This window comes from Dipodomys merriami, unplaced genomic scaffold, assembly GCF_024711535.1.
Source record: "Dipodomys merriami isolate MVZ:Mamm:240054 unplaced genomic scaffold, mDipMer1.0.p SCAF_7, whole genome shotgun sequence".
In the NCBI taxonomy this organism is placed as follows: domain Eukaryota; kingdom Metazoa; phylum Chordata; class Mammalia; order Rodentia; family Heteromyidae; genus Dipodomys; species Dipodomys merriami.
The window spans coordinates 53,125,119-53,149,805 of NW_027206290.1; the positions used below are offsets into that span (position 1 = coordinate 53,125,119).

Here is a 24,687-nt window from a genome sequence, read left to right on the forward strand (position 1 = left end):
CATAGCAACTGAATAGTAGTTCCCTACAAATTTAAAGTAAACAAGAATGATTACACACCAACCCATTGACTCTATGGTTTAATACAAGAAACTTACCATCAGCTCCACACAAACAATGATGAGTATTTGGGTCATGATTAGGCTGGGCTAAAAGTAATGAAATACACATTTATATAAATATATTATACACTACAGAAATCATGATCACTTTCCAAATACTTTCTAGTCAATGGCGTTTTTTATTTTGGGGGATGACAATGCTAGAGATTAAACACAGGGCCTTGCACGTGCTAAGCAAGCATTCTTAACATTAAGCTAACCCTAACCACACTTGTCTGCATTCTTTATTTCATAGAACATATAAATATTTATAAGTTTTACCTCTTTGTCTTCTAATGTAATCCATGATTTTATGTTCTCCTTCACCAGGAGCACTAGCATCAGATAAAATAACCTATTAAAAAAAGAACACTTTCAGTTCATCTCATTTTCTATTGGCATAAAAAAATGGGAAGAAGTAGGTATCTTAAGGAAAACTAAGATAAAAATTCTATAATATAGTATTATTAAATTTCTCTGAAGTAAGGTATGCATGGTAAAACACAAAATATATTGTACTGATTTAACTTACTATATGGAATGAAAAAGAATAAAAAGTCTAGGTCAGACTCAGTCATTAGACTAATCAATTCACAAGTTCCTATTGTTTTCACTACTATCCAAAGATATAGCATCAAAACACATAAGCCCCAAGAATAATCAGTAAGACACTAAAGTAATAATTTACATGTCTAAATAAGGGAAATTGTTATAAACCTAAAATTATGCAAAAGTTCACTTAACTTTTATGAGATCATGGTCATTTTTTGAAAGGCAGTCCATAACTTTAAGCTGCTGTATACTGATATAACAGAAACTTTTATTTAAGAATAGCATTCTTATATACTACTTTAAAAATCATGAATCCAATTTTATAACTTTGCAAGTGATGATAAAAGAACAAAATTGGCATTGAGAGAAAATTCAACTATCTAAACCTTGACTATACAAGGTACCCCATTTCCAATAAGCTTCTTGGAAGCTTCTCTTTTCTCTGACAGCCAACTAGCATTTTAAGGGGGGAAAAGTACAAATAATATCAGTCATATCAAAGTACTGACTCAAATAATCACTTTAATCTTCTTGAAGCACCAAAATGTGAAACTTACTGTCAAATTTTTCCACCCAGGGTCATTATTTAAACGATCAGCTATGTAATAGCGAAGGCATTTAGCAAGATTGTCCATGAACTCAGTTCCCTAAAATGATAGAAAGAAATAAATTAACCTATCATTTAAGAGTTAGCAATAGCTAGCAAAGTCTGAGATTACTTACTGGTGTAATACAGTTGCTGTCAAACCTTTCTTTTATTTCTTCTGGAGGAAGAAAGCCACCTAGAGAAGAGATGCAATGTTTTGTTTGCCCCATAAGCAAGGCAAATTAATATTAAGGCAGAAAAAGAAATATTTAAATACAAAAGAAAAAATAATGTTGTTACCTGAGAAGTAATGTTCCCCTTTGGGGGAAGAAAATAAGATTTTTCCTCCTTTCAAATTTAAGTTAAACTTTAACAAGACTGTCAAACAACATATGGCGCACACACACACACACACACACACACACACACACACACACACACACACACACACACACACACACACACACACACACACACACACACACACACACACACACACACACACACACACACACGCGCGCGCGCGCACACACACACAAAACCCAAAACCTATCTCCTCTTGTTACAATCTAGTATTTTATAGTTCTACGTTACATTAAAAACACAAAGTTATGAATTTATTTCTCTGCAAAAAGACTGAACACATGCATGTGTAAACACATGTGAATTAAAGGACTTAGTTTTTTTTAAGGATTTTAATTTTGATAGTATTTCTTAAGATATAGATGCCACCAAAAGGTGAAAAAAAAAGACGAGCTTTTCACAGTTTTGTATGTGAAATAGAATTATGAACCAGCAGACTAAAAAGCCTTATTTTGCTCTGTATCACTAATTTTAGCTGCTTAACACACAAATATACTTCATAATTTTATCTTTCAAAAGAATTTTTAGAATAGTATGCTGTCATAAATACAAACAAGTTTTAGATCTTAAGTTTATAGACACAAGCTGTGAAGATAACTATATACCCTTATACTTTAAACATATTGAAATAGCATAATAAAATTTAATCATAATTACAAGTTGATGGTACCTTTTTTACTCCAACTATAAAGTGTAATTACCTTTGAACCAATAAATGTGGCTTTCCTGGTCTATTAGAATGCCTCTCCATTTAAATTATTATATATAATTTTGCCACTTGGATACAACCAACCAGACTTTACACCTCAAACACATGTGGGTTGGGAATGACCCAGTCCCAGTGAGTGTCAGCACCCCCTGACCTTCCCTTTCTCCTCTATGAGATTCAGTCAGCTCCTACCTATATATAACCACAAAGAATTTCAAAGCTTTGAGGAGCCATAGTGTAAAGTCCATCTACAAAACACACATTCTCTACCTTTTGCCAGTATTTCCTCCCTGACTCGCTGCTTCTCAACTGCTGCTTCCATTCCTTCCTTTGATGCTCTGAATCTCCTTGAACGTTGCTGGTTCATTTTAGCACGTGGTGCCTGAAAACACATATTTCATATTCACACAATGCTATTCAAAATATTCACAAATATGTATACTACTTTCAATCAGTCATTCTTATAAAAGTAGTACTATGTTTAATAATGATTTCATAACAAACTCAAATGGCTATAAACTTAACCTTGGACAAAGAACCTAAAATCTGAACCTTGTTAAGTGAGCAAGTGACATAACAAGTAGAAAACATCCAATGAAACCTAATCAGTTCATTCTACCATGGACCACATTTCTAATGCCATTCTCAACATACTAAGTTTAAAAAAAAAAAAAGTTATTTTTCCTATAGTCAGTAAGTTTGGGATTATGATTTATTTTCACTTTTCTTATACCTTGGGCCCAGCTTGTCCCATTTCTACCCTCCCATTCCTACTGTCCATCAATCTCCAATCATTTTTCATCCTTAAAGAAATGGGAAGCTGCCGGGCGCTGGTGGCTCACGCCTGTAATCCTAACTACTCAGGAGGCTGAGATCTGAGGATCGCGGTTCAAAGCCAACCCGGGCAGGAGAGAACGTGAGACTCCTATCTCCAATAAACCACCAGAAAACCGGAAGTGGCGCTGTAGCTCAAGTGGTAGAGCGCTCGCCTTGACCTGAAGAGCTGAGGGACAGCGCCCAGGCCCAGAGTTCAAGCCCGACGACCGACAAAAAAAAAAAAGAAAAAGAAAAAGAAATGGGAAGCTGGGAGCCAGTGGCTCACGCCTGTAATCCTAGCTACTAAGGAGGCTGAGATCTGAGGATCACAGTTCAAAGCCAGACCAGGCAGGAAAGACTATGAGACTCTTATCTCCAATAAACAACTAGAAAGCCGGAAGTAGCACTATGGCTCAAGTGGTAGAACGCTCGCCTTGAGATGAAGAGCACAGAGACAGTACCCAAGCCCAGAGTTCAAGCCCCATGACCAACAAAAAAAAAAAAGAAAGAAAGAAAGAAAAGAAATGGACAAGCTGGGCACTGGTGCTCACAGCTGTCACCCTAGCTACTTAGGAGACTGAGATCTGAGAATCGTGGTTCAAAGCCAGCCTGGACAGGAAAGTCTGTAAGACTCTTTATCTCCAGTTAACTACAAAAAGTTGGTAGTGGTGCTGTGGCTCAAGCAGTAGAGCACTCACCTTGAGCTGAAATGCTCAGGGACAATGCTCAGGCCCAGGGTTCAAGACCCACAACCAAAAAACCCCAAAACAAACAAACAAACAAAAAGTTGGAAATAGAACTGTGGCTCAAGTGGCACAGCACTACCCTTGAGCAAAAAAAAACCAAACCTAAACAAAACAAAAACAAAAAACCCTAAGGGATAGTGCTCAGGACCTGAGTTAAAGCCTTAGAACTGGCATACAAAAAAAAAAGGACAAAAATCACCTTCTCTATCTTCTAACTCCCAGAGTTATCACCTGATTTCTTCATTCTACACCCTGCATGTTATTTAGTGCCTATAAATGACTGAACTCACTCATGGATCTATGTCTCCCTCCTTTCCACACTAATTCTTTCAAAGTGAGCATATTCACAAATTACTCTGGTACAAAACAAACATTATATAATATGAATGAATGAAACACAACATTTTTCACTTTTTAGTTGACTTTCATTCTAGACACATTGTCACTGGAAAACCTACAAAAACAAGAAGGTTTCTAATTATTTTAGCACTTACCACTCCATCTATTGCCATGTAGAGAAGTCGTCTTGGTCTTACAATATTGAAAAGTCTGTCAATGTACTCAAAAATTGCAACCATCATTTCATCTTCATTTTTTGGTGCTGGTCTATAATGACAAGCAAACAATGGGATTTAATATATTATTTCCCCTGTAATTTGTGTATGAATGACACAAGTAGGTTACATACTTATCTTCAGGATGAGTACAGGGGTGGATGATTCCATTCATATCCAAATACAGATTATCAAACTCCACATCATTTGGATTAGGTTTACTGGCATCAACTGGAATCTTTACACCATTGCATTCTTTTGGCTGCAAGGAAGCAATAATTAAGTAGTTTGATAATTAAGTAGATTCATTTCTGAACTGGAAATAAAACACTTTAAGTAACCTTTATATTTTTATTATTAAACTGAAGTTCTCCCATCCATAGTAAGTGAATGGCTTCTAACACAAGTTAATTTTAAACAAGTAGATGATTTTTATCAAATTCCCAAATCATTCAAATGTCCAAGTGAGAGATGAAAAGATCCCCTTAAGAGTTTATTTCCCTTACAAAAACAAAAAAAAAGTTTATTTCCCTCACTATTCTCGTTAATAAATCCTGTCAAATTAACCTAGAATGCCAGGGGGGAGGGGAAGAAAGGGGGAAGGGGGGAATGAAGCCTCTCCATTTCATTCCCTTCACTGCCACTACCATAAATACCAGGTCATCAATGCTGACATAAAAGTTCATAGCAACCCTACTGTGAACTGTTTCACCAGTATACTCTCACATTTCCAGCTCAGCCTCTACAATGTCATTTATCTTTCTAAAACACTAATGTCTGTGTCTTAATTTTGCTTCTATTTTCAAATGATTCCCACAGCAAGTACAAAACAATGAGCATGGAGTAGTCTTCTATCCTGCCACAATATTTTTTGAATCCCACTTTCTACTTCAAAAGTTCCTAGGAAATACTTTCTTCCTTCAATGCTTTGTCTAAATGCATTTCATTTAACAGTCCCTTTTCCCCCATCAACTCTTGCTTTCTTAGATATTATTTTTCTAGACTCAGATCAAAGGTCACTCATTTAGAACATCTTTTTTATAAAGGTCTTTCCCCAAGAAATTACTGCCTCTTCCTCCTACACTCCTTACATCATTGCTTATTGTCTTACAACACTGTCGGACTTATATTTGTCACTTCATTTTTAAGTTCTTCAAAGATAAGAGCTAGCTAGGCACTGATGCCTCATGCCTGTAATCCTAGCTACTTAGAAGATGAGATCTGAGGATGATGGGTCAAGTCCATGAAACTCTTATATCCACTTAATCATCAAAAAATTGAAAATGGAGAATCTGGCTCAAGTGGTATAGTGCAAGCCTTGAGTAAAAAAGAAAAAATAAAGAAAAAAATAAATAAAGCTCAGGACAAATGCTCAATCCCTGAGTTCAAGTCCCAGGACCAGCACACACACACAAAATGGCATTCAAAATGACTACTTCCAGAAGTAGTCAATAATGTTTCATAATGATATTTATTACTTTTTCTCTTCCAGGGTTCCAACAGAAGATTAAGATAATAAGATCTGTTCTGCTATCAATAGTAAAAGTCGGGCTGGGAAGGTGGCTCAGTGGTAGAGCGCTTGCCTTGCATGCATGAGGCCCTGGGTTCGATTCCTCAGCACCACATAAGCAAAAAGAAAAAAGCCGGAAGTGGCGCTGTGGCTCAAGTAATAGAGCGCTAGCCTTGAGCTGAAGAGCTGAGGGACAGCGCCCAGGCCCAGAGTTCAGGCCCCACGACCGGACCAAAAAAAAAAAAAAAATAGTAAAAGTCACTACATGTAGTTAACTACATGTAGAAGTTAACTACATGTAGAAAACTAAAGCTAGATCCTTATATATCACCCTGCACCAGAATCAACTCCAAATGGCTCAAAGACCTTGAAGTCAAAGCAGACACTCTGAAAACATTACAGGATGGAATAGGAGAAACCCTAGGTCTCCTTGGCTCAGGCCAAAATTTTTTGAATAGAGACCCGGAAACACAACAAATCAAAGAAAGGTTGGACAAATGGGATTGCATAAAGTTGCAGAGCTTTTGCAGGGCAAATGACATAGCTAGCAAGATCAATAGAAAGCTCACGGATTGGGAGAAGATCTTTACTAGCCATACAACGGACAAGGGTCTCATATCTAAAATATACTTGGAACTCAAAAAATTAAACCCCCCAACAACAAATCCTCAAAGAAACAACTGCCCAATAAATAAGTGGGTGAAAGACTTAAAGAGAAACTTCTCTGAAGAAGAAAGAAGGATGGCCAATAGACACATGAAGAAATGTTCAACATCCCTAGCCATAAAAGAAATGCAAATCAAAACAACATTGAGATATCACCTCACCCCAGTTAGAACGGCAAAAATCAAGAACTCTAACAACAACAGATGCTGGAGGGGATGTGGACAGAAAGGAACCTTACTTCATTGTTGGTGGGAATGTAAACTTGTTCAACCACTTTGGAAAGCAGTATGGAGGTTCCTCAAAAGACTTCACATAGAACTCCCCTATGACCCAGCAATCCCACTTTTGGGCATTTACCCAAATGTTTACAAACAAGACCACAACTACCAGCACAACTATGTTTATTGCAGCATTATTTACCATAGCTAAGATATGGAACCAACCCAGATGTCCCTCAGCAGATGAATGGATCAAGAAAATGTGGTATATATACACAATGGAATTCTATGCCTCCATCAGAAAGAATGACATTGCCCCATTTGTTAGGAAATGGAAAGGCTTGGAAAAAATTATATTAAGTGAAGTAAGCCAGGCCCAAAGAAACATAGGTCCCATGGTTTCCTTTATTTGCAATATCTAGTATATGTATGAGTCAAGCGGAAAAGGTCAGATAATGTGAGGTCAGGAAAATGAACCCTTAGATATGTATTTTAATGTTTTTTTCTTTCATGCATGTGTTTCTAACGCATTTATAAGATTATCTCTTTGTTGCTTTGTATGTCCCTCCCCCACAGTATAACCCCTGCTTTCACTATATTTGATGTCAGTATAACTTGTGGAGGAGATGGGGAAAAACCAGTTGTTTAAGGATACAGGTGGACCTGTTGCAACAATGAGAAGTACAAGTTGTCATGTCCAAAACGAGCTTTACAACGTCGGTGCAGGGGGGGGGGGGGGTAGGGAGGAGAAGGATTGGGATTGGGGGGGAGGGGGGAGGCTGGGAAGGGATGTGAAGGGTAAACCAAAGGAGAAGGGTGCAATGCTTGGTAAGAAATGTACGCATTATCCTGCATGTAACTGTAACCCCTCTGTACAGTATGTTCACAAATTAAATTAAATTAAAAAAAAACAAATAGTAAAAGTCACTTTAAAATAACAGTTCCCCAAACACATATAAGGCAATAGCAAAAAGAAAAAAATTTAAACAATTTAAAAGCCCATTATATACACACTATATCATGGGGTCTTTTTGGGTTGGTCCTGGGGCCTAAACTCTGGGCCTGGGTACTGTCCCTCAGCTCTTCAGCTCAAGGCTTGAGCCACAGCACCACTTCCAGCTTTTTCTGTTTATGTGGTGCTGAGGAATCAAACCCAGGGCTTCATGCATGCAAGGCAAGCACTTTACCACTGAGCCACCTTCCCAACCTCCTGTACTGTAGTTCTTATCCATGCATGGTGTTCCAAAGGTTCCAGTGGATACCTGAAATTGAAGGTAGTACTAGACCCTATATATGTTTTATCATTCTTATCTTAGATCTCAGCATAACAATTTCCTTTATTATTTGTTGGCTTATTAAGAATGTTCATTTTTTTTTTTTTTTGGTCAGTCATAGGGCTTGAACTCTGGGCCTGGGCGCTGTCCCTGAGTTCTTCAGCTCAAGGCAAGCACTCTATCACTTGAACCACAGTGCCACTTTCCACATTTACCTTTTCATAGTAAATAAGCTCTTTATAGATTCTCTTTAGTATATTCAAACTGCCAGAATAATTATTATTCTCTTTTGTTTCTTTTTTTCAGTGTCTGTCCAAGGGCTTGAACTCAGGGCATGGGCACTGTACCTGGGTGTTTCTGCTCAAGGATAGCATTCTACCACTTAAGAAGCTACATTCTACTTGCAGCTTTTTGGTGATTAATTGGAGAATCTCACAAACTTTTCTGTTCTGGCTAGCTTCAAACTGCACTCTCAGATCTCAGCCTCCGGAATAGCTAAAGATTAAAGGTGTGAGCCACTGGCACCCAGCTGCAACACTGCTCTTATAGTTTGGAGCCCTATCAAGTGACTACAGCACAAAGTAGATAATATACATATGCATATATACACAAATGTGTGTATGTATGTATGTATAATTTGGGCATGTCCCAGGCTGGGTAGAGTAGTAAATACAGTGTAAGGTCTTGTCACACCCCTTAGAATGGCACACAATTTTAAACTTACAAATTGGATATTTCTATTTTTTGGGGGGGTCTGGTCATGGGGCCTGAACTCTGGGCCTGGGCGCTGTCCCTCAGCTCTTCAGCTCAAGGCTAGCGCTCTACCACTTGAGCCACAGCGACACTTCCGCCTTTTTTTAATTTGCTTATGTGGTGCTGAGGAATCGAACCCAGGGCCTCATGGATGCAAGGCAAGCACTCTACCACTGAGCCACCTTCCCAGCCCCAAATTGGATATTTCTAGAGTTTTCCATTAGTATTTTCACACCATGGTTGACCACATGCAAGAAACAATGCAAAGTAAAGCCACAGATATGGCAGGATTACCATATAAAAGTACATTCCACAAGTTTTAAAGTAAACTTCTAACACAAATTTCATGCTCATAAAGACAATCATATAAGCAGCAATCAGTAACAGATGAGCAGATGAGCTCTCAACACACACCAGGTTGGGTATACTAGTAGAATTACAATTACTAAAGAAAAACTATGGGAGATGCAAAATATTCAAGACACGTGAAACTGATCCTTGCTCACCAGATTAAGAATTAAATCATAAAGGGCAACTTCCAATAAAACAGGGTGAGGAGCTATGAAAACACTGGAACTTTATTTAGAAAAGAACATGGTGAAGTTTAAACCTAACTGTACTCTCAAGAATAGTGAAAGTTGTGGTGAAAGTGATTGGGAGATTTGTGGGTTCCCCAGGCTATTCTAGCTAATTTGCAGGAGAAAACTAGGGAGGGAATAACGAGACTTTGTGGGGAGTCACCTTAGCAAACAAGGAACTCAGAAACTAATCCCAAGAACTAGCCACAATTAAACAAGACTAATTGGTAGAGGAATTTACACTCCAGGGCAATGTTGAAACCACTGCTGGGTTTAACTGTTGGGTGTGATCAGGGAAAGAATGTGAGCAAACCTCCTCCGGGCACCACTGTCATCGCACCACAGTGACTATAAGCAAGCACAAGAAGGCATTTCCCTGAGGAACAAAAGCAAACATAGTACAATAAAGGGATAATATTTCAATAAAATAATTCAGTCAATAAACAAAAAAGAATGAGAAGGTAGTTACTACAATGTATCATTTAAAAATGTTCAATTTGAAACAAAAACTTACCAGACATACTAAAAACAAAAATAACAGTAACAATGGCAAAACCCCAAACAAACAAAAACTTTTTTTTTTTTTTTGGTCGGTCGTGGGGCTTGAACTCTGGGCCTGAGCGCTGTCCCTCAGCTCTTCAGCTCAAGGCGAGTGCTCTACCACTTGAGCTACAGCGCCACTTCCGGTTTTCTGGTGGTTTTATTGGAGATAGGAGTCTCACGGTCTTTCCTGCCCGGGCTGGCTTTGAACCGCGATCCTCAGATCTCAGCCTCCTGAGTAGCTAGGATTACAGGCGTGAGCCACCAGCGCCCGGCTACAAAAACTTTTTTAAAAAGTATGTCATGCCAGGCCCTGGTGGATCACCCCAGTAATCCTAGCTACTCAGGAGATCTGAGGATCTAAAGATTGAGGTTGGAAGCTATCCTGGGCAGGAAAGTCTGGGACACTCTTATCACCAATAAATTACTCAGAAAAAGCTGGAAGTGGTGCTGTGGCTCCCAGTGGTAGCCTTGAGCAAAAGAAACTCTGGGACACTGGCTTGGAATCGCAACTCTCAGTTCTTAGCCTCTCAACTAGCTAGGATTACAGGCGTGAGCCACCAGTGCCTGGCTCAAGCTGTTGGATTTAATAAAAAGAGATTTTAAAGTAGCCATTATAAATATACCTGTAGAACTAAAGAAAGAATAACATCAATTCCCCAAACAAAGTTCATCAACAAAGGCTAGTGGGCCCAGGCCTGTAATCTTAGCATCTTTCAAGTTCAGAGCCAGTGTGAACAGAAAAGTCCAAAAACTCTACTTCTAATTAACCAGTAAGATGCTGGACTGGAGGTATATACCTCAAGTGACAAAGCACAAGTAACACACACACACACACACACACACACACACACACACACACACACACACACACACACACACACACACACACACACACACACACACACACACACACACACACACACACACACACACACAAAAGTTTCACGCCAATATCCACGTTTAAGTGCCTTCACTGGTGAGGTGGAGGTATATACCTCAAGTGACAAAGCACAACACACACACACACACACAAACACACACACACACACACCCCAAAAACAGAAGTTTCACGCCAATCCCCAGGTTTAAGTGCCTTCACTGGTGAGTTACATTAAATATTTAAGAAACAATACAAAATCTACAAATAAAACTTTAAAAAAAAACTGGAGAGTAAACACTACAACTTCATCACAGGCCAACATTATTTTAATATCAAAACTAGACAACCAAGTGCAGTGGTACAAGTCATCCCAGTACTGTCATCCTAGTACTGAGAAGCAAAGGTTTAACGACTGCATTCAAGATAATAAACGTAGGGGCTGGGAAGGTGGCTCATTGGTAGAGCGCTTGCCTTGCACGCATGAGGCCCTGGGTTCGATTCCTCAGCACCATAAGCAAAAAGAAAAAAGCCAGAAGTGGCTCAAGTGGTACAGCACTAGCCTTGAGCTGAAGAGCTGAGGGACAGCACCCAGGCCCAGAGTTCAGACCCCACGACCAGACCCACCCCCCCAAAAAAGAGATAAACAACGTAGGCTATATAAAAAGACTCTTGTCAAAGAAGATGAAGAGTAAGAAAGCAGAGGGGAGAGCAGAGAAGACGTGTAAATAACACCTGCCTGTAATTCCAGTTATTCAGATGGACAGGAAGATTAAGGCCAGATGGGCAAAGTTAGCTACCCTTATGAAAAACAAAGTAGGAAAAAAAAGTACTAGGAGAAGCATGTCTCAAGTGGTAGAATGGTAAGCCCTGAGTTTGATACCACCACCACCATCACACACACACACACACACACACACAATTACTGTACAAACAAAAGAACTGCAGACATGGCTTAAGTTGCAGAGAACTTGCCCAACAGGGCAAGGTCCTTGGTTCAATCTCCATTATTATAGAAACAAAACAAATTAGACAAAGACATTACATGAGTACTACATGAATCTCGTCAACATATTTTAAAATTCTCAAGAAAATGTAAAGGCCAAGATCCAGAATAAGGAAGAAATTTCTCTTGATCAGCAAAGTCTGAGGTCTGACAGATGGTCATACTTGTGTTTCGAACATTCAAAAAGTCTACCCCTCATCTTGTGTTAAGACTTCATGGTAATATTGAGAAAAGGATGAAGTGTTATACAGAAAAGGTTAAGTTGCCTAACCTAAAAAAAATACCAAAAGGTTGAATTATAAATGGCAAAATGTAATCACTTGCTCCAGTGCTCTTTGGACGAATATGGTGCTAGAGTTTTACTGCCTAGCCACTTTAATATTATTGTAGCAAGTGTCTGACTTACTGATTCAACAATTGTGTATGATTTAATAAAAAACACAAACCAACATTTTTAAATTTGGGGGAAGTACAGGTTTTTCTTATTTCTTTCTTATCTTTAAGTAGTTATATAAAGGAGGTACACTTAACAAAGCAGTTTATGAATACAAGTTTTTCTTTTTAAAATAATCACAAACTTATTATACAAACCAATCTCACTTCTGGAACCCCCTCTGAAGAAACCAAAGCCTGTGTCCATACGAAGACTTGTACAAAATGTTTTCTGTAATAGCCCAGAACTGGAAACAATCCAAACATTCAATTCAATCAGAGAAATGAAGAAACAAAATGTAGTATACTCAGAACAGAATAATATAAAAAAAAAATAAAAAACAAAGCTGGCTGTGATAAGATGGTACAGTCTATCTTAGTATTCCCAAGGCACAGGCAGGAAGATCTACTTCTGGACTAACAGGATACATAGCAAGTAAAAAAAAAATGAACTATTGATATATCTATCAACATGAATAAATCTCAAATATGCTACAGGAAAGTAAGCTATGCAAAAAGAGTATATGTTGTACAAAGCCATTTCGATAAAATTTTAGAAAGGGAAAGGTATTTACCATGCCTGAAAGCAAATTAACAGTTGACAAACCACAAGGGTGGTGGAGAATTATAAAGAGACAAAAGGAAAACTTCAGAAGCCATACTGTTGCTTTATCTGTGGCGATAGTTCTACAGATATATACATTGTATTAAATTGTGCATTTCAAATGTGTGCTTATGTCAATTATATTTCAATACAGCTGCAAAAATAGGAGTGAAGGTTGGGGGAAGAGCTAGAAGACAACAGCCAAGAAAAATTACCAGTGATAACCAGTATCTAGTTTTGAGAGGGAAGATAAAAAGCTTAACAAATTATCAAAGAGCATTCCCTAACACTGAATAACAAGACTCTAGATTTAGAGTTTGCCAAGTACCTATCAAGACAATTAAAAGCCAGATGTGGTAACCTTCACCTGTAATCCCAGAACTCTACCTGGGATGTTAGGGCAGAAAGTTTTCCAGTAAAAAGCCAGTCTGGAGCCTGGCACCAATGGTTCATGATTATAATCCTAGCTACTCAGGAGGCTGAGACCTGAGAATCATGTTTGAAAACCAAGCTGGGTAGGAAAGTCCTCAAGGTTCTTATCTCTAATTAAACCACCTAAAAAGCCAGATGTGGAGCTGTAGCTAAAGCACTAGCCTTAAGCGAAAAAGCTCAGGGACAGTGCTCAGGCTCTGAGTTCAAGCCCCAGAACCAGCACCAAAAAAAAAAAAAAAAAAAAAAGAAAAAAAGAAAAGGAAAGAAAAGAAAAAGAAGAGCTGAGGGACAGTGCCCAGGTCCAGGTTTCAGGCCCCATGACCAGACCCCCCCCCAAAAAAAAAAGAAAAGAAAAAAAAAGAAAAAGAAAAAGAAAAGAAAGCTAGTCTGCACTACATACTCAAGTACATGTGCAGGGGGAGGGGGGAGGGAGAGAACAGAATTTAAAATCTATACTTAGGTCCATAATCATTAAAGTTTAAAATTCAGAAAGAAACTAGGCATGCCTGTAATCTCAACCACTTGGAAGACTAAGCCAGTAAAACTGCTAGCACCCAGCAATTCAAGCCAGTTGGGCTAAACAGCAAGCCATGTTCTCAAAAACTAATTTAAAAAATAAAATTCAGAAGTGGAGCTGTGGCTCAAGTGGTAGAGCGCTCACCTTGAGCTGAAGAGCGCAGGGATAGCACCCAGGCCCAGAGTTCAAGCCCCATGACAGACCAAAAAAATTAAAAAAAAATAAAAATAAAATAAAATTCGGAAAGAACTGATCAGAATGAAAGAAGGAAAAACAAAGAAGGGAGTAAATATTAAGTGCATGGCTTTCCTGCCTCCTATACCAGCTCTGATGTTATCTGAGAATAATACTTTACCCTCCTATTTCAATTTTCTGATTTGTAATAATAAATAATGTTATGCAGCTGTTATGAGGATCTGAGAAACTATCATCTATAAAATGCTTAGAATAAGAACTTGTACACGCTAATTTATGCAAAAACCACTAATTACATAAAAACACACTAACCTTGAATTTTGTTAAGTAGGTGTATTGACAATTTTCAAACTTGGAACTCCATGTTTAGGTAGTTAACACTCATATGTATAGGGTAGAATGGAGATATCTGTGGCCTACAATGACAGAAAACTTCTATGCCCAATGGCATTTACTAAAAATGCAATGAAGAATAAAAACCAAGGAAGTTTTAATTTTAGCAAGAAATATAGATATAGAAAACATACTTCCCGCTGAAAATCTCAGAAAGCAGCTTTCCAATAAGGCTCTAGAATTTATTTCTGTAACTGCCACAGAAATAAACAGGACTCAAAAACCGAACATAATTACAAGTTCCCAGCACCTGGAGAGGCTGAGCTAAAGAACTGCAAATTGGAGGCCAGCCTAGGCCATAGGGTGAAACCAAGAAAGGAAAGGAAAGGAAAGAGGGAGGGAGAGAGACAGAAATAAAAAAACTCCGAGTCTCCTCAAACAAAAGGGACTTCACAGAATGACTGATAAATAATTTAAGGAAAAGTACAAAGGGGGGGGGCAGGTCTAGGAAAAAGAAAAACAAAGTTAAAAAACAGATTCACAGCCCGTACTATGTGTACAGGGATCACAATCAAAGTACTATTTTCACTTCTCAAGTTTTCTCAAGTTTGTTTTTCAAAATAAACTTATACAGCCAAATCCCTGACAATTTTGGATGCAAACAAGAAAAGACAACTGACAAACTTGGTGTGAAGGTTAAGAGCAGTAGGGGCAAAAAAACCCTAATACCAACCTTAGAAACCAGTAGGTCAAGGGATACTTTAGACATACAAGTGATGGAATTTAAAAAAAAGAGGTGTGTAACTCAAAATTACAATGAAAGAAATAAGACAGTGGTTTACATTAAAGGAGGACCTGGAGAAGTGAAACTGAATTCTTTCCTTTCACAAGCTAAACTGTCAAATATAGGTGTTAGAATCTGAATCGCTTAAAGTGGCTGTCTCTGGACAGAACATATAGATGGGGAAGAGTGGAGCAAAGGGAACTGTTACTTTTTAGTATAGCTCATGAGAAAGCCGTTTATGTATTATTTATTTTTGTCGGTTGTGGGGCTTGACCTCTGGGCCTGGACACTGTCTCTAAGCTCTTCTGCTACCGAGCGTCAGCGCCAGTTTCGCTTTTCTGGTGGTTTATTGGCGGTAAGAGTGTCAAGGGCTTTCCTGCCTGGGCTGCTTTGAACCTTGATCCTCAGATCTCAGCCTCTTGAGTAACTAGGATTACAGGCATGAGCCACAGGCGCCCGGCTGAGAATGCGGTTTGATAAAAGTTTTTACATAAAACATAAGCATTCAGCTTGGCAATTACTCTTTTGAGAAAAACACGTGGGCCAAGAACGTAAAAAACAAACAAAAAAAAAAACCCTAACAAAACAAAACAAAACCAAAAACCCCACCAAGATCTTATTTAGCAATTTAAGCAAAAGAAGTTCACAGGGCAGTTTGGTACTCACTGTCAAGAAGCAAGAAGGGGAAGGGACAAGTGTGCCCCGAACCTCCAGATAGTCTAAGTAGGAGTACAGAACCAAAATTCGGGCAGAATCTTAGAAACGACTAGAGTAAGACTCAAGCACGACGAAAAGATGGAAAGTGTGGTTCTGATACCGAAGCAGCGGACACTCAGACGGACGAGTTAATCATACGCTTGAAGGGATACATAACTAGAAGTCTCCTCTCTAAACTGAGTGTGCCTAAGATTCCTGATAACTTCAACAACTGCCACGGGACCCACATAGGAGGCGAGGGCAGTCACTGGACTTGGGGGCCAGTCCGAGACCTTTTCTACTTTGGGATGGGCGTATGAACAATTCGCACACATTTATAATTTTACGACAACACACGGCCTCGCTGGATGGTGAAGAGCAGGGACTTCACCGCCAGCAACGAGTCTTCCGACTGTTCAATACAAGCAGGGATCTCTCTGCACGTGCCCCCTTAACCTGCTCACCCCGCAGCGCGGGCGAAGGCCGCTCAACCTCCGCGGAGCCCCCCCCCCCCCCCCCGGGGTCCAAGTCTCCAAACTGCGCGGACTCCGGAGGAAACAAAGCCGTGGGCGGAGCCTTCCGGTGCCGGGAAAAGCGGGCCGGGGCGGAGCGGCCCCGCGGCTCACGGGTTCAGGCCCAGCCACAGGCCCCGCCCAGGATACGTCCGCGCACCCTAATTCTCAAACCACGTCTAAGGCGTGCGGTGCGACCGCGGCCCAGGGGTTTGGCGGGAAGGCCAGGGCTCCGGCCAGGTCCGGGCGGGAGCCAACACCCCATACCCAGGGCCCGCGGCCTAGAGATGCAGCGGGCGGGGGGGGCGAAGGCGGGAGGGGGGGAGGGTAGTTCATCCGGACGGCCTCCGGGTGCCTCCTCACCTTCTCTTCCACACAGTTGACAATGATAGACGGGTACTTGCGGCTGAGCCAGCGGAAGAACGCCGGGACTCCCATCGCGGCAGCACAGTTAGGCGCAGCGGCCGAGGCCGGTGAACAAGTGTAACCTAAGAGACAGGCGGAGTGGCGGCCACTGGCAGCGGCGCTTCCTCCCACGTGCGCGCCGGAGACCGGCAGTGACGTCACCGCGTCGCCGCGGGGGAAGTCGGGTAGGACGTTCCCCTCGGTGAGGAAGCCGTGGCGCTGGGCTGCTGGTAACTTGGCAGGTGTGGTAGTGGGAGCGCTGGTCCCTGCGGCCGACGGGGTGGTGGAGGGGAGGCTGCGCCTGGCCTCGCCTGGTACTTGTCACTCTCTGTGACTGATTTCACGTCCCCTGCCTTCGGCTGGGACAGATCCCCACTGCAAGCCCTGGAGAGCACGTCTCTGCCCTTGAGGTCGCTTCTTTGGGGAAAGCATGACTCATTTTACCTTCTTTTCTTTTCAAGCTAGGGTTGAAGCAGCTAAACTCCCATCGTTAGTTCCGTGTCCTGATTTCTTTTCTGTTTTTTCACTACATCACAATACCAAAACTATGAGAAGGAGGATTCTGAAGGCATTTTACAATAGGGTCTGGTTTACATAAATCACTCACTTTAGTTACAGAATTTAGCCATCACGTAGCATCCATCTAGCCATCCAGATGCATTTTTTGGTGAGTATAAATATTGCTAATCCCAGCCGGGTACCAGTGGCTTACCTGTGTCCCTACTACTCAGCAGGCTGAGAGCTGAGGATCGTGTTTTAAAGCCTGCTCAGTCAGCAAAGTCCGTGAGACTCTTGATCTCCAATTAGCTACCAAAAACTAATGTGGAGTTATGGCTCAAGTGGTAGAGTGCTAGCCTTCAACAAAAAAGTTCAGATAGGGCCTAGGCTGAGTTCAATCCTCAGGATTTGTGCACGCATGCACACACACACACACACACAAATTGCTTATCTCTCCAACATTTATTGAGCATTTAGCATAGGCTAAGCCATAAGCTAAGGGATTGCCTCCTTTGTCTCTTCAGCTTTCTGAGGGTACCGTATTCTTCTGTAATAAATGGACAAGAAACGTTGTAACATTCTGAGTCACTTATACAACTGTATGTTTTCAGTTCAAAGATCATTTAATCTCCTGTTCTTGCAGGAGATCCTTTGTTTTTTGATGGCTTCCAGTGCATTTTTTTCCCCCAACATATGAAGAGAGGCGAGAAAGAGGAGGTCCATTTTCTCAAATCCTGAAAGTCTCTGGCCTGAATCCCCTCTTGGCTTGTCAAATCACACTCAATCCTAAAGGCTCATCTCAAGAGGCCTCAATGAAAGTATTTCTCCCTGCTACCCAGCAGACACTTGCCCCCTCCTCTGTGGTTTGATGGCACTTAGTTTAAACTGTTAGTATAAAACTCAGAGAAGTGGTTATTCCATATTTTATTTAAAGATAATAAAAATTATTCCAGTGTATTATGTCTATGGTGAGTTCCTCATTTTACTTGGAAATAGCCCCTGCTCCTCAAGTATTTTGGTTCCCCCGGGATGTGCTGTGTTCTTATAAAAAAGTACACAAGATAGGGCAGGGACAGACAGCAGACCCTGTCCAGCCATTCAGAGTTCTCAGGCAGCATTTTTGTATAGAAAGCAAGAGAGCCCCTCCCAGATGATCCAAAGGTGAAAGAATTGAGACTTAGACTGGGGTGTGGCATAAATGGTAGATCATCTGCCTAGGAAGTTAAAAGCCCTGAGTTAAACTCTCATTAGAGAAAATTTTTTTTAAAAATCCTACTTCTAGCCAATCTGTAATTAGAGGAACAGGTTTGAATCCTTGGTTCCAAGAGGTGTTGGGGTACAACTCAATCTCTCTCTTTTTGCAATCTATTGATAATCTTTTCCTTTGATTCCATGCCCTAAACTAGTTGTTGCCAAGAGTCCTAACTTATTAGTAACAATTTACCAGTTGGTTTGTATAGAAGTGCTACAAAATTAAGGTTTGGGACCCTCCAAAAAAGGAAGGGTAAGGGTGGCTCATGCCTGTAATCCTAGCTACTCAAGAACCTGTGATCTGAAGATTGTGGTTTGAAGCCAAGCCAAGCAGAAAGATCCAAAAAACTCTTTATCTTCAATAAACCAGCAAAAAAGCCAGCTGGCGATATGGCTCAAATAGTAGAATGCCAGCTATAAGTTAAAAAAAGCCATGCAAAAGTGTGAGACCCTGAGTTCAAGCCCTAGTACCAACATACCCAATATACACAGACAGAAAGAAGAGTACCCTGAAAATTGATAGGTGGATATGGACTAAATATAATCACACCTCCCCAGCCAAACATGTCCTATAAAGTGTCAGCAGTGGTGTAGGTTTTCTTGAATTGAGTGAGTATCAAGTCATAGTCACTATGGTCTAGAACCACAGGGTTAGGCAACAAAGCAGAGCTCAAAAAGCAAAAGTGATGAAAATTTTGAGTGTTGAGAATTTGCAATAAGATTAAAGGAGACCTTAGACTTAAGCAGGGTTTGGACATGATGGTGTTAAAACATTTTTGTCTACTTCAAGGGGTGAGAAGAAGGTCCCACTGACACCTGGATTACATTAATGTAAAGAATACAAATGCCGGGTGAACTTGGCATTTAAAAATAATTATAATCTAATAATTTAGCATCAATTTTTTTTTGGCAAAGCACTGAGCTTGAACAAATTCTCAACACTCAAAATTTTCATCACTTGCTTTTTGAGCTCTGCTTTGTTGCCTAACCCTGTGGGTTCTAGACCTTAGTGACTATGACATGAGACTAATTCTCATGTCATTCTCAAGTTCATTAAATGAACTTGAATTCAGGTGCTGGGTGTTATCCGTTGGCTAGTTTGCTCAAGACTGACACTCTACCATTTGAGCCACAGCTTCACATTCAGATTTTTGTGGGTTAATTGGGAAAATAAGAGTCTTGCATACTTTCCTATTCAGGCTGGCTTCAAACCACAATCCTAATCTCTCAGTCTCCTGAGTAGCTAGGCAGGAGCCACCAGTGCCCAGCTTTTAGATAAGAATTCTTTATCTAAATGTCAAAGTTGAAATTAAATAACTATGTTAGTATTTTTTGCCATTGTGACAATCTGAGAATTCAAAGGAGAAAAAAATTTGTTTTGGCTTATGATTTCAGAAGTTTAAGTACATGGCTGCATGGTAGTGGGTCTGTGGTAAGGCAGAGCATCATGGCAGGAAGGTGTAGTAGAACAGAAGTGTGTACCTCATGAGAGCCTTAAAGTAGAGAGAGAAGGATAAGAACAGGTTGGGGCGAGGTTGTACCCTTCACAGGCAAGCCCTCAATGACTCACTTTCTCCAATCAGGCCTTCCCAATTTTCCCAGTTTTCATCACTTCCCAATAGTTACCCAATCACAATCCATTAGGAGTTAATCCATCAATTAGGTCAGAGCTCTATGATCCATTCAGTCATCTCTCAATAGCTCTAACATGGGGACCAGGCCTTCAAAATATGAGCCTCTGAGGAATATTCCAAATCTAAACTATAACAGTGTGATCTAAACTATAATAGTCCTAATTATTATTTTTTTTGCAAAACCCAAAAAGCTCCCATTGGTTGTAATTCTAAGCATGAAAGGGACAATTATAAAGCTCTTTAAGATAATATAGAAATATATCTTTAGCAAGATGTGTGTGTGTGTGTGTGTGTGTGTGTGAGAGAGAGAGAGAGAGAGAGAGAGAGAGAGAGAGAGAGAGAGAGAAACATTAGCCATAAAGAGAAAATGAAGCGTGATTTCTGTCAGCATACTGCCCTTGGATTAGAACTGCAGCCCTTCCTAGCCTACTGAAATACAACATCAGACTGGACTTTGCCAAGGTTCCACACTCATGGGAGACAATTTCTTTACTCTCATATCCTATTGGTTTTATTTCTCTAAAGAACCTTGATAAATACATTGTGAAGATGCTTGACCTCTCTAAGCCTCAATTTCTTCACCTATATTATGAGCAATCTAGTTTTCATAGTTCTGTGAACATAAATCTGGAAATGGAATCCACAAGTTTCTAGAACCAATATTAATTTTTCGAAGTTCTAAAATTTTGATGTAGTCAGATCTCAAATGATCCTTGCTACCTAAAACAATCTTCTATTATTATTATTATTATTATTATTATTATTATTATTATTATTATCAGTGGTGGGGCTTGAACTCTGGGCCTGGGTGCTATCCTTCAGCTCTTCAGCTAAAGGCTAGCGCTTTACCACTTGAGTCACTTCCAGCTTTTTCTGTTTATATGGTGCTGAGAAATCGAACCCAGGACCTCATACATGTGAGGCAGGCACTCTACCACTAAGCCACCTTCCTAGCCACAATCTTCAATTATTATCACCAAGTGTAGTTCACATGTACAAATGAACTTGATATTGATAACCAAAAATGGAGAACATGTTTTCATTGTATGAAATCCTATCCCTGTTGCACTTTCCAATGTAGTCAAATGAAGGTATAGAAATGTAATCTGGAAATATAAGTAACTGAAAGTGCATTTAAAGGTCTAGATAAGAACATATTGATATAATGAGAAAGGGCATTTAATTTTAAACTATGTCCATCTATGTTCACACCTTAAGTGAAACAAAAACATAAAATCTTCAACCTCCAAAAATACAAAGTGAATAATATACCTTTAAATGTGGAGAATGATTCTATGGTCAAATAATTGAGAACTATGGGTGAAGTTGACCTAAGCAGATTGCATTTCTGTGGCCATCTTAGAGTCTTTTCAATTACCCTATCTCTAAACTTCTTTAACCATAAGAATCTTTTTTGTTGTTGTTGCAGTGCAGTTAGTGACCTTGTACTTATTAAATGCTTTGGGAAGTGGTGTTATATGTATAGAAATGTGTACATGTTGCTATTGACACCTTTAGCAAACATACATCCATTTTAGGGAGCAGAATGTGATAAGAAACATAAGATCTAAGTCCATGCTTACTATTACATGGATTCATATGTCAAATCCTGTACTCAAAACCAAACCAGAAATAATCATAACCTGCTAGAACCTGATTTGCTTGTAAAGCAAATATAAGGTGTCCTAGATCTGGTACTATAAAAGGATCCTACTATATTTCATTCCCTAATATGACATTTGAGAAAATTCTGCCAGATTTCTGTTTAAGGCCACAGGTTGTATTGTCTCTTAAAGGAAAAGACAGGAAGATGATAGAAGCCACATCTTTCAAAGACTTGAACAGTATTAATTCCCTCTGGGGGTATAAATGGAAGAAGCGCAATAGAAAAGACCTCATTTAAAGGATAATAAAGTGTAAAGCACTCTGAGAAGTGTTGAAGGTAAGACCTCAACCCTACAAGCTGATAAGCAGGCCTAGACTTTTATTTATAGTGACATGAGTGACATTTATCTGCCTTTCACTAGAACATCTAATCCACTTGTCAAGGTGTGTCTTAAATAGAAAACTGATTTCTGGTCAGAGTTGACAGGTGTTGAATACAAATGTGACTACCGGGCTGAAATTCCTGATTGGAAAGAAGGAATCATTAATATTTGAAATTATCATGTAATTAACTATACCTACTCTATTTCAGTTTGCCTCAGAAAGGACATTTTCTGGAGAGGGTCTCGGCTTTGTGATAGAAATTATGGTCTTTCGATTGAAGCAGAAGTCGAATGACTTAGTAAAGAGTTCAAAAACCTCAGATCTCCCTACTTAGTCCCTAAATTGAAGCATAAAAATGTAGATGTCTCTTCCTTACCCTAAATTGTTATCCTTGATTGTTATCAAAATGAATGCAGGACTTCTATGAGAACTGCTCAGTTCCTACAGTAAAGGAACTGTAGGAGAGTTTGGGTCCAATACCCCCACAAGGAGCTTGTGTCCTATATCATAAATCTATAAACATTTAAAATTAAGTAATAATAAATAGTAGCAGTTCAAGAAGAATAAGGCATAAGGGCTGACAAACAAACTAAAGATACTATATGAGTTTAAAGGGGAGAAGAAGAAAGGTTAATGCATGTAGGGAGTCAGCAAGAATATATGAAGTGTGACTGAGATAAGACCTTTACTAAAATGATGTATAATGTATAATAATGGATAATGGTCCCAGTACATGTCATCTCTCTCTCTTGATCGCTGTGCTCTCTCTGTCCCTCACTCCCTTGATAAATTCTTGTCCATATGCTTCTTGGTTCAATCTGTTCTTCAGTGCAGGGCTACATGTCATGGATATGCCCTTCTGCCTCTTCCTAGATCATAAGCACCTTAGAAAAGTCACTTCTATTTCCTCCTCTTTGGGAGCTATGTTCAGCTATAGTTGTTGTTGTTAGCCAACTTTATTTAGGTACAATTTATACACCTTAAAGTGCATCTGTTTTAACTGTAGGCTTCAATAGGTTTGACAAATGTATACACTTGTGATTTACCACTACAATTATGATATAGAACAATACCATCACCAATATAAAAGGCCTTTTGTGCTTCCCCCAATCCCTGGACTCAAGCAATCATGGATCTGATTTTGTCACTGAAGATTATAACAATTTTTTGTAGAGTTTAATATAAATGAAATCATACCATTTCTAGTCTTTTCTTCTGGCGTCTTTCACTGTGTTTCATGTATTTGAAATGCATCCATTTGAATCAGTTTGAATCAGTAATTTTTCTGTGTGTGTACTAGTCCTGGGGCTTGAACTCTCTGGGAGCTGCTCTTCCTGAGAGTTTTGTTCTCAAGGCTAGTACCCCATAACTTAAGCCAAAGCTCCACTTCTGGCTTTGTGGTGGTTAATTAAAGATGAGAGTCTCACAGACTTCACTACTCAGGCTGACTTCTAACCATAATCCTTAGATCTCAGCCTCCTAAATAGCTGGGATTATAAGCATGAGTCATTAGCACATTGTGTTTTTTAAATTGCTATGTGATATCTCAAGCTCTAGATGCCCCAGAATTTACTTACTCTTTTTGACTACTTATGGACATTTGAGCTCTTACTAGTTGTTGTTTGAAATAAGGCTATTATGAACATTCTTTTTTGTTTGTTTGTTTGTAGTGGAGCCTGAATTGTGGACCTGGGCGCTATCCCTCAGCTCTTCAGCTCAAAGCTAGTGCCCTACCTCTTGAATCACAGTGCCACTTCTGGCTTTTTCTGCTTATGTGGTGCTAAGGAATCAAACCCAGGGCCTCATGCATGCAAGGCAAGCACTCTACCACTAAGCCACCTTCCCAGCCCTAAACATTCTTATATGTCTTTTTGTGTGTGTGAATACATTCACATTCTTATGGAAAATACTTTGGAATAAATTTAACATGTTTAACTTGCCAGAATCTATCGAACAGTTTTCCAAAGGATTTCTATGATTTATGTAAATATAGCATTACTTCCCTGGTCAAAAATTGGAAGTCCCTGATTTCTATAGAATAGGATTCACACTGAGTCTAGGATCTTGTCTTTCCCCCACCTTCTGTATTTCCCTTTGCAGACTTTACCTTCCACGATATGAGTTTACTTCACTCCCACACCATTGAACTATCATGTGTATCTGAGCCCTTCCTGAGTGATAGTACTTCTGGGGCAAATGAATTTACACCAGCCATATAATTGTCCATATGACTGTTGACATGCCAGGATTAGGGCTCAACAAGAAGAGGGTCAGGCAGCAGTGTGAATGTGTGACTCGCCACATTCTTCAGATAGACATATAACAGCAGCCTTGGCATTTTAACTGTCTCTAAGGAAAGTCATACCAAACTGGTTTCTAGGGTTTTAGGAACCTTCTTTTTGAAGGAAGGGAAGTAAAAAGGACATCCTGTCTTTACAGACTCAGTCAACAAACATAAGCAGTGTCTCTGTAGGATGGACTCACTGCATTGACTGAAAAGGAGGGGAATGCTAGCAGATGGTTCTGGGAGGACATGAAGTGTCTAAGTGCATTGA

At 39.7% G+C, this 24,687-nt stretch overlaps 1 protein-coding gene across 2 annotated transcripts in view; it reads right to left on the minus strand.

The window, feature by feature from the left end:
- Positions 1-16,883, minus strand: part of Xrn2 (5'-3' exoribonuclease 2) — a 75,859-nt gene extending 58,976 nt beyond the window's left edge. For both annotated transcript variants that reach the window (XM_070006657.1, XM_070006659.1), the window contains exons 1-8: positions 16,719-16,883; positions 4,560-4,687; positions 4,366-4,477; positions 2,580-2,691; positions 1,375-1,433; positions 1,209-1,298; positions 382-454; positions 97-147 (exon numbers count right to left, since the gene is read on the minus strand). In XM_070006657.1, coding sequence (XP_069862758.1) covers positions 97-147; positions 382-454; positions 1,209-1,298; positions 1,375-1,433; positions 2,580-2,691; positions 4,366-4,477; positions 4,560-4,687; positions 16,719-16,793 — 700 coding nt within the window. In that variant the 5' untranslated portion in view covers positions 16,794-16,883. The remainder of the gene's footprint in view (positions 1-96; positions 148-381; positions 455-1,208; positions 1,299-1,374; positions 1,434-2,579; positions 2,692-4,365; positions 4,478-4,559; positions 4,688-16,718) is intronic.
- Positions 16,884-24,687: the final 7,804 nt, after the last annotated feature.